The 19,991-nt window shown below is 40.8% G+C and overlaps 1 protein-coding gene across 4 annotated transcripts in view; it reads left to right on the top strand.

Annotated features, from left to right (window-relative positions):
* The window catches only part of LOC123756092 (serine/threonine-protein kinase fray2), a 101,318-nt gene that overhangs the window by 44,288 nt on the left and 37,039 nt on the right, over positions 1–19,991 (top strand). For 3 of the 4 annotated variants that reach the window (XR_011230544.1, XM_069336537.1, XM_045739085.2), the window contains exon 2: positions 10,108–11,156. Coding sequence is in view for 3 of the 4 variants with exons in the window: in XM_069336537.1 (XP_069192638.1) it covers positions 10,136–11,156 (1,021 nt within the window). In the remaining variant the exon portion in view is untranslated. The remainder of the gene's footprint in view (positions 1–10,107; positions 11,157–19,991) is intronic. The other variant, XM_069336536.1, reaches the window with a different exon arrangement.

The following is a 19,991-nucleotide window of genomic DNA, read 5'->3' on the forward strand; positions in this document are numbered from 1 at the left end:
GCTGATAAATATAGATCACGACTGTTGGTAGTCGGTAACTTCAACTTGAAATCCATAGACTGGGAGGCATATGAGCTAGAACAGAGGACTTTGGACCTGTATTTTCGTAAACCTCATCCTGGAAACTTTCATGTATCAATACGTTAAACAATCTATGAGGGTGAGGAAAGGGGATGTTCCCTCCATGCTGGATATGATATTTACCAGGAAAAAGGAAGAGATATTTGGCATTCAGTACCTTCCTCCCATGGGTAAAAGTGGCCATGTTTTTATTTTGGAATAAAGTATGCAGTGCATTATAATTTGAAAGAAAATGTGGAAGTTGAAACAGTTGAAAAATCTGATTTCTAGAGAGTACATTATGGGAAACTACAAAATTTCTATTGGAATTTAACTGGAAGACTTGCTGTTAGGCAAGGAAGTATATGAGATGTATGTCAAGTTTTGTGAAAAATATTATTAAGGTACAAAATAATTATACCAAAGCAGAGATGCAGGACTAGGAAACAGGATTGGTTTAACAGAAATTGCAAGAGGGTCAGAGACCAAAGACACAAAACTGGAATCACTATTAAAGACCAAACCCCAAAAACTTACAAGCGATACAAAGATACGAGAAGCAACTACACAGCAGCGAGGAGAGAGGCAGAAAGAAATTTTGAGAAAGGGATAGCGGACAAATGTAAAACAGAAACCAGGCCTATTCTATAGATTCATCAACAAGAAATTGCAGGTAAAGGATAATATTCAGAGGTTGAAAATACGAAACAGATTCATGGAAAATGAAAAGGAAATGTGTGAAACATTAAACGAAAAGTTCTGAAGTGTGTTTATACAAATGAAATCTTCAGGGAACCAGACACAATAAGAATTTCAAAATAACAACATCGACCACATAGAGGTGTCTGGAGACGAGGTGAAAAAAAATGCTCAAGGAGTTAAGTAAGAACAAAGCAGTTGGTCCAGATGGAGTTTCACCATGGGTTCTCAGAGAATGTGCACCTGAGCTCAGCATTCCACTTCAAGTGATTTTTCAGGCATCCCTGTATACAGGAGTCATAGCAGATGGGTGGAAAAAGGCTAACATAGTTCCAATCTACAAAAATGGCAGCAGGGAAGACCCCCTCAATTATAGACCTGTATCATTGACAAGTGTAATAGTCAAAATATTGGGAAAAATTATTAAAACTAAATGGATAGAACACCTGGAGAAAGCTGATTTAATAATGGACAGTATAGTTTTCTCTCTGAAAGATCCTGTGTAACAAATTTACTCAGTTTCTATTATTGAGCCACAGATTTTACAGGAAAGAGATGATTGGGTTGACTGCATCTATCTGGACTTAAAAAAAAAGGCTTTTGACATAGTTACACATAAGAGGTTGTTCTGGAAACTGGAACACCATTGGAGGAGTGATGGGTAGGATTCTAACATGGATAAAAATTTACTGACAGAAAAAGGAGGGCAGGAATCGGAGCCAATGTATCGGACTGGAGAATGTCACGAGTGAGGTACCATAGGGTTCTTGCACTGGTAATGTTCTTTGTCTACATAAACAATCTACCAGATGGAATACAGAATTATATTAACATGTTTGCTGATGATGCTAAGTTAATGGGGAAAGATAAGAAACTTAGATGATTGTCATGCCCTTCAAGAAGACGTGGACAAAATAAGTGTATGGAACACCACTTGGCAAATAGAATTTAATGTGAATAAATGCCATGTTATGGAATGTGGAATAGGAGAACATAGACCCCACACAACCTATAAATTATGTGAGAAATCTTTAAAAAATTCTAATAATAAAGAGATCTAGGGCAGCAGAAAATAACATGATGTTTAATAGCGATAAATTCCAGGTATTCAGGTACGGCAAAAATGAGGACCTAAAACATAATACAGGGTACAAAACACAATCGAATCTGCCCATAATAGGTAAACAGCATGTCAAGGATTTGGGAATACTGTAATGATGTCCGACGATCTCACGTTTAGGGAGCATAACCAAGCAAATATTGCGTCAGCCAGAAAAATGATAGGATGGAGTACGAAAACTTTCAAATCCAGGGATCCCATCACGATGGTTGTACTCTTGAAGTCACTTGTGTTGTCCCGTCTTGAGTACTGCTCAGTACTCACTTTCCCCTTCAGAGCAGGAGAGATTGCTGAAATAGAGGGAATGCAGAGAACATATACGACACACATAGATGCGATAAAGCATCTAAATTATTGAGATCATCTCATTGCTCTCCAAATGTACTCACTAGAATGGAGACGAGAGAGATACCAAATAATATACACATGGAAAATACTGGAAGGCCAGGTCCCTAATCTACACAGTAAAATAACAACGTACTGGATTGAACGATATGGAAGAAAATGCAGAATTGAACCAGTAAAGACCAGAGGTGCCATAGACACAATCGGAGAACACTGTATAAACTTCAGAGGTCCGCGGCTGTTCAACGTCCTCCCAGCGACTATAAGAAATATTGCCGGAACAACCGTGGACATATTCAAGAGAAAACTAAACTGTTTTCTAAAAGACGTTCCAGACCAACCGGGCTGTGGTGGGTATGTGGGCCTGCGGGCCGCTCCAAGCAACAGCCTGGTGGACCAAACTCTCACAAGTCAAGCCTGGCCTCAGGCCGGGCTTGGGGAGTAGAAGAACTCCCAGAACCCCATCAACCAGGTATCAATCAGGGTAGTCCTAGATAGAAACTATTGCCTGAGGACCACATAAAGAACATTGTGCGAGGAGCCTATGCTACACTTTCTAAATTCAGAATTGCTTTGAAATACATGGATGGAGAAATACTAAATAAATTATTAACAACTTTTGTTAGACCAAAGCTGGAATGTTCAGCGGTTGTATGATGCCCATATCTTAAGAAGCACATTAACAAACTGGAAAAGGTGCAAAGACATGCAACTAAATGGCTCCCAAAATTGAAGGGCAAGAGCTACTAGGAGAGGTTAGAGGCATTAAATATGCCAAAACCAGAAGACAGAAGAAAAAGAGGTGATATGATCACTGTACAAATTAGTAACAGGAATTGATAAAATTGATAGGAAAGATTTCCTGAGACCAGGAACTGCAAGAACAAGAGGTCATAAATTTAAACAAACTAAACAAAGCTGCCGAAGAAATATAAGAAAATTAATTTTCGGAAACAATGTGGTAGATGGTTGGAACAAGTTAGGCAAGAAGATGGTGGAAGCCAAAACCATCAGTAGTTTCAAAGTGTTATAAGACAAAGAATGCTGGAAAGATGGGACACCACGAGCGTTGCTCTCATCCTGTAACTACACTTAGATAATTACTGTACATACATACATACGTACATACATACATACGTACATACATATATACATACTTACATTTGCTTTGGTAGGTAGATAGTGGTCCTACGAGTGGTACTGGTACCTACCTACAAGCGAATGGTAGGTAGGTTCTCACGAGTAGGGCCGGTGTGGCCCTACTCATGAGAAAGAAATGGAGTTTCAAGGAGATGGTTATCCCAGGCTGTGAAGGGTTTAGAGACTACATAACAAGCACCATGACGATGGGAGGACCAAGAGTAGTAGTAGCAGTGATATGTATAACCCTCCACCAAATGACAGAAGACCAAGGCAAGAGTATGACAGAAACAACATGGCAGTTAATAACATAATTGAGAGTGCAGCCTCTGCTGCCTGTAGAAATCGATCCCATCTGCTCATCATGAGGGCCTTCAATCACGGAAGGATAGACTGGGAGAACAAGGAACCGCACGGAGGAGAGGCTACATAGAGAGCCAAACTAGTGGAGGTGGCGACAAGAAACTTTTTAAGCTAATATGTCAGGGAACCCACTAAGATGAAGGAAAATGATGAACCAGCGAGACTCGACCTAGTCTTCACTCTGAATGACTCCGACATAGGGGAAATTGACTTCGAGGCACCAGTAGGAATGAGCGATCACAATGTACTGACGTTTGAGTATCTGGTCGAAGAAGGGCTAAAGTACTCGAGAAAGGGAACTGAAAGCAAAAGGGTAGCATTCCGTAAGGGAAATTACGAGGAGATAAGAAAATTCCTAACGGATATAACATGGGAATCAGAGCTAAGGGGAAAGACGGCTCAAGACATGATGGAATACATCACGCAGAAGTGCAAGGAGTCAGCAGAAAAGTTTATCCTGGCCTAAAAGGTAAAAAATGAAATGCAGATGAGAAACCCATGGTTTAATCAGAGATGTAAACTAGCTAAGCAACAAAGTAAAAGAGCATGGAGAAACTATAAAAATAACAGGACACATGAGAGCAGAGAAGGTTACCAGAGAGCCAAGAATGAATATGTGAGGGGTGAGAAGAGAGGCAGAAGGGCAATATGAAAACAACATAGCAAACCCAACCCAAATTGCTGCACAGCCACATCAGGAGAAAGACAATAGTGAAGGAACAGGTAATGAAACTGAGGATAGGGGCAGACAGATTCACTACAAACGACAAAGAAGTGTACGAGGAACTCAATATGAAATTTCAAGAAGTCTTCACATTAGAGCAAGGAGAAGTTTCAGAGATAAGAGAAGAAATAATTAACCAGGCACCACTAGAGGAATTTGAGATTACCAGTGGAGATGTAAGAAAGCTTTTGCTAGAGTTGGATGTGACAAAGGCTATAGGCCTGGATGGAATATCATCATGGATACTAAAGGAAGGAGCAGAAACACTGTGCCTGCCACTCTCCATGGTGTATAACAAATCACTGGTAACAGGTGAACTGTCAGAAATTTGGAAGGCGGCAAACGTAGTCCCGATATACAAGAAGGGGGATAGACAGGAGGCTCTGAACTACAGGCCAGTGTCCCTAACTTGCATACCATGCAAGTTAATGGAGAAAATTGTGCGAAAAAGCTAGTCGAACATCTGGAGCGAAGGAACTTTGTGTCACAACACCAACATGGTTTCAGGGATGGCAAGTCATGCCTCACAGGATTAATTGAATTCTACGATCAGGCAACAAAGAATCAGACAAGAAAGAGAGGGGTGGGCAGACTGCATATTTTTGGATTGCCAGAAAGCCTTTGACAGAGTGCCACACCAGTGACTAGTGCGAAAGCTGGAGATGCAGGCAAGAGTGAAAGGGAAGGTACTCCATTGGATAAGGGAGTACCTAAGTAACAGAAGGCAACGAGTCACTGTACGGGGTGAGGTCTTAGATTGGCGAGACGTCACCAGTGGGGTCCCGCAGGGTTCAGTCCTTGGACCCATACTGTTTCTTATATATGTAAATGATCTTCCAGATGGTATAGAATCATTCCTTTCATTGTTTGCTGATGATGCAAAAATTATGAGGGGGATTAAGACGGAGGAAGACAGTATGAGGCTACAAGACACCCTAGACAGACTACATGAATGGTCCAACAAATGGCTACTTAAGTTCAACCCGAGTAAATGTAAGGTAATGAAACTAGGCAGTGGAAACAGGAGGCCAGACACAGGATACAGAATGTGAGATGAAGTCCTTCATGAAACGGACAGAGAGAAGGATCTAGGAGTTGATATCACACCAACCCTGTCTCCTGAAGCCCACATCAAAAGGAATAACATCTGCGGCATATGCGAAGCTGGCTAACATCAGAACTGCCTTCAGGAACCTGTGTAAGGAATCATTCCGAACCTTGTATACCACATATGTAAGACCAATCCTGGAGTATGCGACCCCAGCATGGAGCCCGTACCTTGTCAAGCACAAGGCAAAGCTGAAAAAGTTCAGATATGCCACTAGGCTAGTCCCAGAACTAAGAGGCATGAGTATAAAGAAAGGCTGCGAGACATGATCATGATCAGACAAGGGAGACATGATCACTACTTACAAAATTCTCAGAGGAACTGACAGGGTAGATAAAGATAAACTGTTTAACATGGGCGGTACGCGTACAAGGGGACACAGATGGAAACTGAGTACCCAAATGAGCCACAGGGATGTTAGAAAGAACTTTTTCAGTGTCAGAGTAGTTAACGGATGGAGTGCATTAGGTAGTGATGTGGTGGAGGCTGACTCCATACACAGTTTCAAATGTAGATATGATAGACTCCAGTAGGCTCAGGAATCTGTACATCAGTTGATTGACAGTTGAGAGGCGGGACCAAAGAGCCAGAGCTCAACCCCTGCAAGCACAATTAGGTGAATTAGGTGAGTACATGGTTAAGGCTGACTCTATACACAGCTTCAAGTGTAGATATGATAGAGCCCAGTAGGCTCAGGAACTGGTACATTAGTTGATTGACAGTTGAGAGGCAGAACCAAAGAGCCAGAGCTCATCCCCCACAAGCACAACTAGGTAAGTACAACTAGGTAAGTAAGTACATACATACATACATACATACATACATACATACATACATACATACATACATACATACATACATACATACATACATACATATACTGTACATATGTCAGTGTCTTACCATGATAGAAAATAAGACTGGAAATTCCTTAAGAACAGTACTATACTTTCATATTGGTCAATACATTTTAAGAAGTGATCCATCTGAAGATGTATTGACTAATACAAAAGTACTTAAGGGAATTCCTGTCTTATTTTCCTTGGGGTCAGACATTGTCACATTATTCATCACATGTTAATTTCTTTGGGATTTGCATGCACTCAACATTCTTCCTTCTATATACCTTGGGTCCAGTTGTTACTGGACATGTAGCCATGTCTCGATAAGAGTCGAAACCTCCAACCCCCCTTTAGGCACGAAAAATAATAATGTTATGCCCAAAAGTACATAATATATTATTGTTTTACTAGATATTTTAAACAAAACACCACAGAATACTGGTAATAAAACAACAATAAATATGGACACTCGCCAAGATGTTTCTCCACACATGATCTAGGAATGATGTCTAGGTGAATATGGTGATGTTAACTGAGGGGTTGAGGCCAAGATGTTGAGGGTTTGGTCTCCATACCTCACCTTGCGTTCCTTACAAGGAATGAAAGGTAAGGTAACTAATTACCTTGCCATGATTTCGGGGCTCAACTTCCTCGTGGCTCGGTCCTCGACCAGGCCTCCTCGTTGCTGGACTGGCCAACCAGACTGTTGGACACGGGTGCTTGCAGCCTGACATTAGGTTTTGATGTGCTAGGTTTGGTTAGTCAAGGTTTAGTTTCTTGAGATTATCTTGAGATGATTTCGGGGCTTTTAGTGTTCCGCGGCCCGGCCTCGACCAGGCCTCCACCCCCAGGAAGCAGCCCGTGACAGCTGACTAACACCCAGGTACCTATTTTACTGCTAGGTAACAGGGGCATAGGGTGAAAGAAACTCTGCCCATTGTTTCTCGCCGGCGCCTGGGATCGAACCCAGGACCACAGGATCACAAGTCCAGCGTGCTATCCGCTCGGCCGACCGGCTCCCTCACGTTAGGCATGGTTTGGTTTGGCTAGGTTTGGTTTGGTTAGGCTAGGTTTAGTTAGTTTTGGTTTTGCTTGGTTTGTTAGATTAGGTTCAGTTAGGTTAGCTTTGGTTTGGTTATCTTGAGATGATTTCAGGGCTTAGAGTCCCTGCGGCCCGGTCTCCTTTTTGTTACACACCCCCAGGAAGCAGTCCATAGCAGCTGTCTAACTTCCAGGTACCTATTTACTGCTAGGTAACAGGGGCATCAGGGTGAAAGAAAGATTTTGCCCATTTGTCTCCGCCTCCACTGGGGATCGAATCCGGAACCTCAGGACTATGAATCCGAAGCACTGTCCACCTGTCAGGCGCCTCGGTTGGTTAGGTTTGGTGTGGTTTGGTTTGGTTAGGTTTGGTTTGCTTTGGTTAGGTTAGGTTAGGTTAGCTTTAGTTAGGTTTGGTTCAGTTAAGTTTAGTTGGGGTTGGTTAGGTTTGGTTAGGTTATGTTAGTTTAGGTTTGGTTAGATTATGTTTTACCTGCGAGTCATTAACACTAGGGGCCTTGACCAGGACAGGAAGCTGGAGGCTTGTTGAAGGTCCCCCCCATTTGCCTTGATGAACTTTTCCAGTACTTTAAAAGTTAAGAGAGTTTTGATATTAATGGCTTCGGCAGATAATACGTTGGGTTTGGTTAGGTTATGTTACATTGGATTTGGTTAGGTTAATATATGCCAGTACAAGCTTGTTTCATCGGCATTATAAATTTGCTCAGGAGATAGAGAATCGTCCTGTATAATTTCAAATTTGGACACATTCCTCTGCACCTCTATCCAATGCTACCCAAAGTCTCCTAGCATTATGTAAGTAATGAAGACATTCGGTATATATGCTAACTGTAATGCTTGTGCTGGGTAACTTTGGCTAATATTGGGTAGCTTTAGGTGGCTTTGGGTGATTCTACAGACTACAGGTGACATTCCAGATTCATCTTTCTTTATAATCTGAATGTTTTGATAAAAGATCATCGCAACATGTTTTCTCTCGACTTCAGAGCTTGTTGAACAACACATTTTCTGCATTTCCTGACGCACTAGTACCAGGATGCGAAAAATATGCAGAGATATAAAACGGTAAGAGGAGAAGGGCTTTGTCCACCGCAGGCAGACACATAAACAAAACTGGGTCGTTAGAGCAGGTGCAGAGGTCATGTTACGGCAACACGGTGGTCGGCTGCAAAACTACATAGGCCTTGAATTGTGAATTCAAGGAGATGAATTACATGGTTTAGCGTTATCAGAACATTACTGTCAGAGGATGGACGATGCGTTTTAGTTCTCATCGGAAGAGCTAAATAAATAACAAGTGGTGGTGTAATAATGCATTCACTTTTTTCTTGTTCTGTGTATATATTTGTAAATATTAGTATTATAATATAATTTATAAAATATTTTGTATTTAAGCCTCTTTAAAAGTTTTTAAGCAATGTACAATTGTTTACACTTAGAATAGGTGGATCGTGGATGATGCAAAAACAGCCACATCCCGATGATTGGCCTCAGTGATGGCTTGGATGAACATTCCTCACTTAGTTGGAAATTTGTATGTTCCGTTGAAAGGAAAATTAGTGTAATAGGTTTAGGAGTAATCATGTCAGAAGACATTACTTTTAAAGAGCACAACAAAGATGCTGTCACAACTGCAAGAAAAAAGGACAGGTTGGATAACAAGAACCATTCAAATATGAGATGCCACACCAGTGATGATACCTTTAAAGAAACTAGTGCTCTCTAGAGTGGAATATTATTTTACTTAGTACTTAAAAGCCCCATTTACGTAGTACATAAAACCCCATTTAAAGCTGGAGAAATGGCTGACCTGCAAAGCATGCAAAGATCTTTTACCGCTGGAACCCACTCAATAAAATATTAAATTATTAAGGCTGCTTAATTTTTTTTATCTATATTCCCTAGAATGCAGGCAGAAGTTGTACATAATAATTTACACTTGCAAAATACTAGATGGGCTAGTACAAAATCTGCACACATTAATAACACTACTTGAGATCAGAAGACATGGCAGGATGTGCAAAATAACCCCATTGAAAAGCAGATGTGAATAGCAGACATGCTGAGAGAGAACTGGATCAATATCAAAGGTCGAAGACTTTTAAACACTTTCCCTCTACACATACGGAGCATAACTGGCCGACCTCCCGCAGTGTTCAAAAGAGAACTTGACAAACACCTTCAAAGGATGCCTGAACAACCAGGCTGTGACTCATACTTCAGGCTGCAAGCAGCTGCATCAAACTGCCTGGTTGACCAGACCATCAATCAGAAGGCCTCCTCAGAGACAGGCCGCAGGGACGTTGATCCTCTGAATGATCGACTGGAACACAATCTGTTTAGACCCTTCATGAATATGTTAAGAGTCAGGACCCACTATAGTAATAAAGTATTAGTGATTTAATACTTGTGTATGTATGAATATGGATATCACAACAGAAAATTTGGATTCTTAGCATAACTTTGTAAATACAGTATGGTATACCAGACCAACCCTGTGGTAAGGAAAGTCATTTTACTACAGTATTTTTATGCATTCTTTTAAAATAACTTTTTTGTTTGCACATTGCACATACAGGATTAGATGTCAGAAATATAGCTGCAGTAAAGGGTTATGTATAATATTTTCTTTTTCCGCTTTCAGGAGAGATGAGTGTGATTATTCCCTGAAGATGTATACAGGCGCCGAGAACAATAAAGAAACGCAACACATCACTCCGCACATTGCAGCTCACAAATCCTCATTGACGCCTACTTCTTCAGCTTCTTCCCTGTCTTCTGTGGCACTGTCTGGGTTTGGTAGTCCACAAGACCTGGCTCATCCACACTTATCTTCTCATAAAATAGGATTGAGTGCTCACATCCCTACCTACAGAGCTGGCATACATGTACCTCACCAGTCTGTAGTGAAGGGTGTTGACCACGATGGACCCTTGCTGTTGCCTCGGTATGCTCACACTAACCTTTCAACCCACTTCTCCAAAAGTGCCCCACAAGATTTGTCAGCACATTCTACAGCAGGTGCAAATAAAGCAGTTCCTCTGGAGTTGACACCTCACACATCTCACCACAAACCACTGTCTCACATTCAGCCAGCTGTGAGCCAAGGTATGAGCAGTAATCCAGCTGGGACACTTATGCCAGCACATCAGGCTGACAGAGGCTCCGCATATTATCGTGTTCCAGATTCCGTTTTAAACGTCCAGGGCCCGTCTGCCGTGTTGGTATCTTCTGTTGGAGGGGACGGGGGTGTTTCAGGTACCCATCCTAATGCTCAGACCAGTACATTAGTACATTCACAGTCCAATTTGCAAGCACAAAGTTCTGCTACAAACCTGACAACAATGCCGGGAGTTTCTTTGTCAGCAACTGTATCACTGCCAGGAGGTTTAAACCCAACCATAGTTACATCAGTGTCACAGAGTTCCATGCAACCAGTTGAGTGTCTTATGACTCCTATTGTGTCATCTGCTTGTGGGATGCCTCAGGCAGATGTTAAAAAAGAGAAAAATGAACGGTACGAAGAAATGAAAATGTCTGCTGGTCAAGGAGGTGATGGATCCCAACACACAGTTGGGCCACAAAGAGACCTTGTACGTCAAGCACTCCAGGCAGTTGTCACACATCCTCAACACAAAACTGGTAATGACCAAGAAGTAATTGAATACAACTACACTGCTGGTGATATTGCAGGTAATTTTAGTATTTCAGTCATCTTCTGCGTTTGCGTTAAAACCAGTGCCAGCAGTGTTCTTGTGTACCTCCAACTAATTACCATTCCTTTATATTTAAGATAAATTAAGTTTTGTCTTTGCTCCGTGTATGATATTCATCTTTATCTGTGCCTTATTTTCAAATTCTTTTCTTTATTACACAATTGAGAGATGTGTTGCAGGTGTATACGACACACCGTGTCTTTTATTACAGCACTAAGTTACACAGGCTATACTCTACTTCCCAGATACTTACATCACTAAATCTCATCACCATTAATAGCCTCAACTCCAGTGATTTCACATTAAAAGCTTTTTTAAGCTTATAACTTGAGTGATTTAACTCCCTCCTGCTTGTAACATGAAAATTTAAAAAATATATTATGCAGACTTAGGAAAATGAGCAGAAATAACTCGTGTTTAATAGCAGTTATTAGAGAAAATGCTAATATATGACTTAAATAGCAGTTATTAGAGAAAAATGCTAATATATATGGCTTGCTTGCAATAACTAGGGTAAAGTCGCTGATTGTCGCCAAATGCAATTTAATAACATTTAGGCGGTCGCAAATTTCTGGCTACTCGCACCAAAAAACTTCCATTACTAAATAGAATGAAACAAAAACACACAAATAAGAGGAACTCTTTCAAATATTCTCCAATAAGTTGAAACATGAAACATACATAAACCAATAAAAAATGAAGCATCCAATTTCTGTAACTATGCATGTATATTAGGAACATATAAGATTTTCTGTTTTCTCTAGTTATCAAATGTTCGGCCTTATGTTTTATTTGATTTATTATTATCTTGTTGTTAGCTACATTTATGTTTCTTACACTTTACAATTACACTGGGGTATTCACCTAAACAGGTGCATTACAGGTAATAAACTATATTACCAGATATTGGTATCATGGGAGCTCAAGTGCTACCAAAACTCACCATCTTTTAGTTGAAAACATTAAGAAATGTAAAATGCTTATGCTCCCTTGTTGCATTATCACCACATTTTAATGCTCTGGGGTGGCCGATGCCTATGTGCGACCATAAGGAGAGTGGTCCATCAAAATGTCTCCCAAAGAACTGATGCACCATGTTACTGTGTCTAATAATATCAGACCTTAACAATGATATCCAAAGGAACAATACACTGAACATTGGGGCGGCTGATGCTGGCAACTGTTATCCAATGCAGGTGTTTGCCGGTATGGAGATTGGAACTGTAGGTACCAAGTATGTTTTTATAGGAATGGTGTGCAATAGGATAAATTAAATTCATTTAACACACGAAATATGATTAGCTGACTAAATACCGACACTCCATTTCCTGAAAACCTTCCACCTAGATGGTTTTGTTAATATATCTATAACAGTTGCCTTTGCAAATTAGATTATAGTATTTTTTTTATACATATAGTAACCATATCTTTTTGTTAGACATACCATTGTTTTCTCTTTAATGGCATTATATTACTGTATTTTTAATTCAATTTGAATGCAAATAATTTTCTAAGTGCCCCATACACAGCCTCACCCTAATACCTACCTTGTTGTAATGTATGAAGCTAAACCCCAAATTTGTCAAAAACTCTTCAAAAATACTATATTTAAATAGTCAAATTTTCTATGTCGAGATATGGAAAATATCTAAAGGAAACAATTGGAATGCATTTGTAACCTTTTTGCCTTTTCCTCTATTTTTGTATGTACAGTATGCATATAATGAAAACAATTAGAATTTTTTTATAATTTATAAAGTATTAAACTGTACAGTATTTTATTATAGTTTTGTTTTCAGGCAGATAAGTGCATTATTGAAAGAGAAAATCCAGTGTTAAATGTAATGAAAAGCCCCTTTCTGGAGGAGCCCCGGTGGCTCCCTGAAGTTATCTTGCTGAGATGGCTCCATCCTAAAATGAGGTTTCTCGGAACCAGACATAATACAGATTTCGGAGAATGACATAGAGTACATAGAGATGTCGCGAGACAAAGTAAAAAAAATGTTCAAGGAACTAGGAAGAATCAAAGCCAGTGGCTCAGTTGGAATTTCACCTTGGGCTCTGAGAGAATGCACATCTGAGCTGAGCATTCCACTTTAATGGATTTTTGAGGCATCTTTATGTACAGGAATTTTAACAGATGTATGGATAAAATGTAAACATAGTTCTGGTCTTCAAAAATGGTAGCAGAGAAGACCCTTTTAATTGCAGACTTATATCGTTGACAAGCGTGGCAGTCAAAACACTGAGAAAAAATAATTAAAACCCAGAGGGTAGAACACCTGAAGAGAAATTATATTAAGAGAGACAGTAAAAAGGCAAACTAGAGTCTGCTCTATAATAATCCTTATAGTAAACCAATGACCAAACATACCTGGTTAGGCCCTCCTCACTTCTGGGGGGGGCCAAACAAGGTTAACCACTGAACTGTGCCAACCGAGTATTCTCGGTCGGTGGGAAACTGCGCCAACCGAGAAAACTCTCTTTGATTTTTTCGTACCCATTCTAAATGTGTGTGCGGTTGGTTCTGTACGAAATGGACTCTTAGGACCTCCAGTGAGAGGCAGCCATCTCTGAAAAAATTCACAGAATGCCCTAGGGCTGCTGGCTGGGTTAGTACTGAGTGAGCAACCATGGGTGGCGCATGCGCCTCTGGCCCCCAAACACCTGTCCGACACGGTGTTAAAAGATCACGCTTTGTCGGTAAAATTCAAACCTTATTGTTTGAAGAACATAAGGGTCATAATATCGGTGAAGCTAGGCGCAATTAGGACCTAACATAAAGGTCGGATGTAAGTCATACACCACCTATGAGGATGATACAGCAAGCGTATCCAGTTGTAGCTTTGAGCGCCACCCTTGCCCACCTATGCTATCTCCAATTTATATAGATGATACATAGATGAATCGTTTTCTGCGTTCAGTGATGATGCATCTGATACAAGTAGCATAGATGAACAGTGTTAGCGGCTTCCATGGTGGTGTTTTTCATAGATATTTTCAAGAATAGCTGAAACTCTTCTTGACTGACGGACACTCTTTGAGGCTGGCTGAATCTCTTCCAGACTAACGGACACTCTTCGAGGCTGGCTGAATCTCTTCCTGCGTGGGACAAAGCGATCTTTTCATGACTACCTTACAAACTGATCTTTTCCTGTAATCTTTTCAATACTACTTGTGCTTTACAAGCTTGGCTACATACCACCTACAGGTACTAAAGCCAAGGGGTGTACGTGAGTGCGTTATTTGCAAGCACACAGAATGAAGAAACAGGAAGTGAAAATCTATCTGTATCTGGTGCAACGAGAGTGAAGTCGCCCTGTGTACCATGGACTACTTCATTGATTATTACTCACTTCCGAAGTACTGAGTGTAAATACCTAAGTGTAGTTACAGGATGAGAGCTACGCTCGTGGTGTCCCGTCTTCCCAGCACTCTTTGTCATATAACGCTTTGAAACAACTGACGGTCTTGGCCTCCACCACCTTCTCACCTAACTTGTTCCCACTCAACTTTGAGTGGGAATCTCAACTTTGAGTGGGAATCTAATTCCCTCCTTCCTTTTCTTGATGTGCATGTTCACAGCTCTGTGTCTGGGTTCTCTTTCTCAGTCTACCGTAAACCCATGCATAGTGGCATGTACATTCACTTCTTTTCCTACCATCCTCCTTCTGTTAAGAAAAGTGTCCTCGTCTCTCTCTTCCTCCGCGCTCTACGCATCAGCGACCCTCAGTTTCTTGATTCTGAAATTGCCTTTATCTACAAATTATTCTCTCGCCTTGGTTATCCTTTGCATTTCATCAACTGTGCCTACTCTCAAGCTAAACGAAATTTCTTTCATCCTAAACCTGCTTCCAACACTAGTAGCACTGTACTATGCCTTCCCTTCATATCTGAACTCAAAACTTTTACCAATACCTTTCGTCCTCTTGACATTAAACTCGCCTTTCGACAAACTAACACACTTCGTAGCAATCTAGTTCACACTGCTCCTCCTGCTTCTAATGCTGCTGGTGTCTACTCTATTTCCTGTTCATCTTGTCCTCTCCAATACTTTGGCAAAACTGGCCGTACACTGAATGACAGACTTAACACTTTCGCTCACCCCGCACGCCATCCCTCAATAGTGTGATATGGGACCCAGGGTGTCACGGGAGCGCGCGTAAATTCTAAAAAGTGTATACTCTCTTCAACTTTGTCACCTTAATTCTCGTCCTACGAGATTAAATTTGGTATCATTGTGTTCGCAATAGAATTCTCTACAGCACTAAATACATATAAACTCCAAAAGCCCGGCTAATTACCCGCAGCAAACAGAGAAAGTGCGAATGAGTTACCCAGGAGCGCGCAAACGCGATAAAATGTTTTCACTATTTTCACTCTGGTCACCTCAATTTTTGTCCTAGGTCTTTCATTTTGGTCTCAATGGGTTCACAATAGAATTCTCTAGAGGAACATTAGCATATAAAATATAAAACCTGGTCACGCTCCAACCGCCGACGAGTTGAAGACGGGCCACGTGTTAGCCGGGAGTGAGCGCTCAGACGCCTTCCAGCTACACTCCCAATTCCCTCCCTTTTCAAGCCTTTCTTTCGCAATTTTCTTCCTGGAAGGGCCTTGTTCATGATCACTATCCATCGTGGAGTAAGGGTAGATAGTTTCTAAAGCCGAAGTAAGAAATATAGCCACGGAAAATAGCCGAAATGTTCACACGTTTGAGATGCGAGGGGAGGCGACATTGGTCACAACAGTGGAGCGAAAACAATGGGCCCACGGCATGTGCCAAGCCACCTGAGGGCCACGAGGCTCAACAAAAAAAATGGGAAGACATCGGCGCACATTTTAAAACCAGTCCCCAAAAAATCGGATAAAAACCTGATTTTTGGCGATTATTTAAAGTGGATGACGCAATGCTGCATCATCCCCGGTATTACCGACAGTACACGGATGACGCAATGCTGCGTCATGCCCGGGCGAAAGTGTTAAAGAACACAAGAGAAGTGTTAAGTCTGCAGACACTAACAATGCTCTCTTCTGCCATGTGAGGGATTCTAATCATCCCATTGATTGGTCTTCCTCCAAAATAATCTTTCCTGCCTCTACTCTACACAGACGCCGTCTTGTAGAATCGGCTCTTATACACAATGTACCCAACATGAACTTGAGTCCTGGCTTTGTTGCTGTGGACTCTTCCCTTTCACAGTATATACTCAAATGCTCTAATCTTTCTAACAAACGTGACTTAACATAAGCTTTCCCCCTTCCATTTATCTTTCTTTCTCTTTCCTTTTCTTTCTCTCTTCTCCCTTTTTCTGTTCATTGTCTTCTCCTACGCTCCCTTGCTATCCTCCTCTTATTCCTATTACTATCTCCTTCGGTGGTTATAATAGGAGCTGCCTCGTATGGGCCAATAGGCCTTCTGCAGTTCTCATTACTACTATCCCCTACACCTGACTTTCCTCCTCAGCTCTCTCTTGCCTATTTATTGCCTGTCCCTACCTCCTCATCACAATCGACTTGAGAATGGTCCAGGACGGACCAAAACGTCGTCGTCCCTTCAACTTCTAGTGTGTGGTCTGGTCAACATACTTCAGCCACGTTATTGTGACTCATCGCCTGCACACTTGTCAATGATACAGGTCTATAATTGAGGGGGTCTTCCCTGCTGCCACTTTTGTAGATTGGAACTATGTTAGCCTGTTTCCACACGTCTGCTACGATTCCAGTACACAGGGATGCCTGAAAGATCAGATGAAGTGGAATGCTGAGCTCAGATGCACATTCTCTGAGAACCCATGGTGAAACGCCATCTGGGCCAGCTGCTTTGTTCTTACCGAGCTCATTGAGCATTTTTTTCACTTTGTCTCTAGTCACCTCTATGTGCTCTATGTTCTCTGGAATTCTTATTGTATCTGGTTCCCTAAAGATTTCATTTTGTACAAACACACTTTGGAACTTTTCGTTTAGTGTTTCACACATTTCCTTTTCATCTTCCGTAAATCTATTTCCCATTTTCAACCTCTGAATATTATCCTTTACCTGCAATTTGTTGTTTATGAATTTATAGAATAGACCTGGTTCTGTTTTACATTTGTCTGCAATCCCTTTTTCAAAATTTCTTTCTGCCTCTCTCCTCACTGCCGTGTAGTTGTTTCTCGCATCTTTGTATCGCTGGTATGTTTGGGGGTTCGCCCTCTTCCTGTATTGATTCCATTTTTGTGTCTTTTGGTCTCTAGCCCTCTTGCAATTTCTATTGAACCAATCCTGTTTCCTAGTTCTGCATCTCTGTTTTGGTATAAATTTTTTTGTGCCTTTATCATATATTTCACAAAACTTGACATACATCTCATTCACTTCCTTGCCTAGCATCAAGTCTGTCCAATTATACTCACTAAAAAAATGTCTAAGGTCTCCATAATGTCCTCTCCTGAAGTCTGGGTTTTCAACTGCTTCAACCTCCTTATTTTCTTCCAGCTTATAACGCATTGCATACTTTATTCCCAAAAAGACATGGTCACTTTTACCCAAGGGAGGAAAGTACTGAATGTCGAATATTTCTTCCTCCTTCCTGGTAAATATCAAATCTAGCATGGAGGGAACATCCCCTTCCCTCATCCTCGTAGCTTGTTTAACATGTTGATACAAGAATGTTTCCAGGATGAGGTCTACAAATTTACAGGTCCAAAAATCTTCTGTTTTAGCTTCATATGCTTCCCAGTCTATGGATTTCAAGTTGAAGTCACCGACTATCAACAGTCGTGATCTATCGTTATCCGCTCTCGCTATAATCTCTCTCATTATTGTTATAAGACCTTCACGTTTACTATCTAGCTCCTCCTTTGACCATGTGCTGCTTGGCGGTGGACTATATGCATTTATTATCATTAGTTTATCATCCTCATGGCAGATCTCTAGTGCTATTATGTCAACTTCTTGTGGATTGGCAGTCATTATTTCATTCACCTTTAGGTGTTCTTTTACCAGCACAGCAACGCCACCGCCTTTCCTAATTTTTCTGTCCCGTCTCCAAATTGAGTAGCCCCTTGGGAATATGACCTCATTTAAAATTACATCTTCAAGTTTTGTCTCCGTGAGTGCAACAATGTCTGGTGTCTGCAGCTGTATTACATCACTTAACTCCAGTATCTTCGATCTCACTCCATCTATGTTGGTGTATGCAATCTTCAGGAACTTGTTCCCCCTCTCCTTATTCTTCACTCCCCCTTTCTCTATTGATTTTGTTGGTTTGCCTTTATGTACCACTTTACTGGTTTGCCTACTCCTATCACTTTGTAGAAAAAAAAATTATTTCTTCTTCATTCCTGCTCTCATTTAAATGTTTTGCCTCGGCGAGGTTCAGTTTCAGCTTCTCTCTATCTTCTTTTGAAAGATCTCGTCTTAACGACCACACTTTCCCTTCCTCATCACTTTGCAATTTTCTAGCATTCCTTAGTACTTCTTCCATCAGTTTGGCACCATTTAGGGTGATCCTCAAAGGTCGATCTTTCCCTTTTACATATCTGCCTATTCTCCTGTAGTCGCACACATTCTCTATGGTTGTAAGACCTTCCACGAGGCCAACAATTTTATCTACTACTTTAGCTTCTTCTACAGCTCTTTCTGACTTAGATGTTATCGCCTTTTCTTTGCAGCCGAAAATGATCAGGGACTTACTCCGATCAACTGTGTTTTGCACCAACTTCGGGTTAGATGCCAATTCTTTCCTCACTTCTAGCCTAATGTTTGTTTTATCTTGGTTGCTGCAGTGTTTGACTTCCTTTACTGCTTCTTCTATTTTTTCCTTCTCCTTGGCCACTTGTGCATAAGTGAGTTGCATATCTTTCTTGCACTGTTCTATTCCCTGTGTAACTTCCTCCATCTGTGCTGACAAAAGCTGTTTCTCCTGTTGAATTTCCTTACCTAACCTATTGTAGTCATTTATGTTTAAATTTACTTTAACTTCTTCCAAAGCTATTTTAAGAGTTTATTTTCTTCTTCCATGGCTTTGCAATTTGTTTCCAATTGATTCTTATCCTTGCACAAGTCTTTCACTAAACCCTCAAGACATAAAACTTTGCTATTCAAATGGTCATTACTTTCTTTCAATTTACTAATTATTTCTACATGAGAGTTCACTATAGTATCTAAATTTACCAACTTGTTATGTAGACTACTAATATCAATGCTTTCTTCATTGAATCCCTCAAAATCAAGCTCTGTTTTGTTTTTCCCCTTGCCAGTGGCCATCTTGAATGTTCTTCTCTGCACTGTAAACACTAGGGCAACTTTTTCTCATCCGATTTTTCACTTCCCTTAGCACTTTCCTGTTATCTCACCTATTTTTCAAGAGCACTATACCTTTATGTTCTCTGGGACACCACTCACTACCATCAACCTGTACTACAATACTTAGGATTGTTGAAATATGCTGGAGCTCCTCTGCTGCAAGTGTTGACCCTAGGGGTGTCACCTTTTGAATCCTTTTGAACACCTTTTTGAAATGTGTGTGTAATACAGTGTGTTACTGTGTAAATAGTGTGTGAAAATGTACATATTGTAATTTTAGTGAATTTTTAACAAGTAATGTTGCGACTATAAACATTTATTGTGGACACCTTACTGACACATGTATCACAGTTCCATGGAACATTATGAACGTTCTACTGTATACATATGCATCATATACGACAACAACAAAATAAAACCGTATTGGAAATATATAGAACAAATAATTGAAAATATATTTGAGGCAACACCCGGTGCTTGAATGGCCCGCTTGACCGTGTCTGGGCATGTCACGCACGGGCGACCA

The sequence above is a fragment of the Procambarus clarkii genome, chromosome 36 (genome assembly GCF_040958095.1).
Source record: "Procambarus clarkii isolate CNS0578487 chromosome 36, FALCON_Pclarkii_2.0, whole genome shotgun sequence".
In the NCBI taxonomy this organism is placed as follows: Eukaryota; Metazoa; Arthropoda; class Malacostraca; order Decapoda; family Cambaridae; genus Procambarus; species Procambarus clarkii.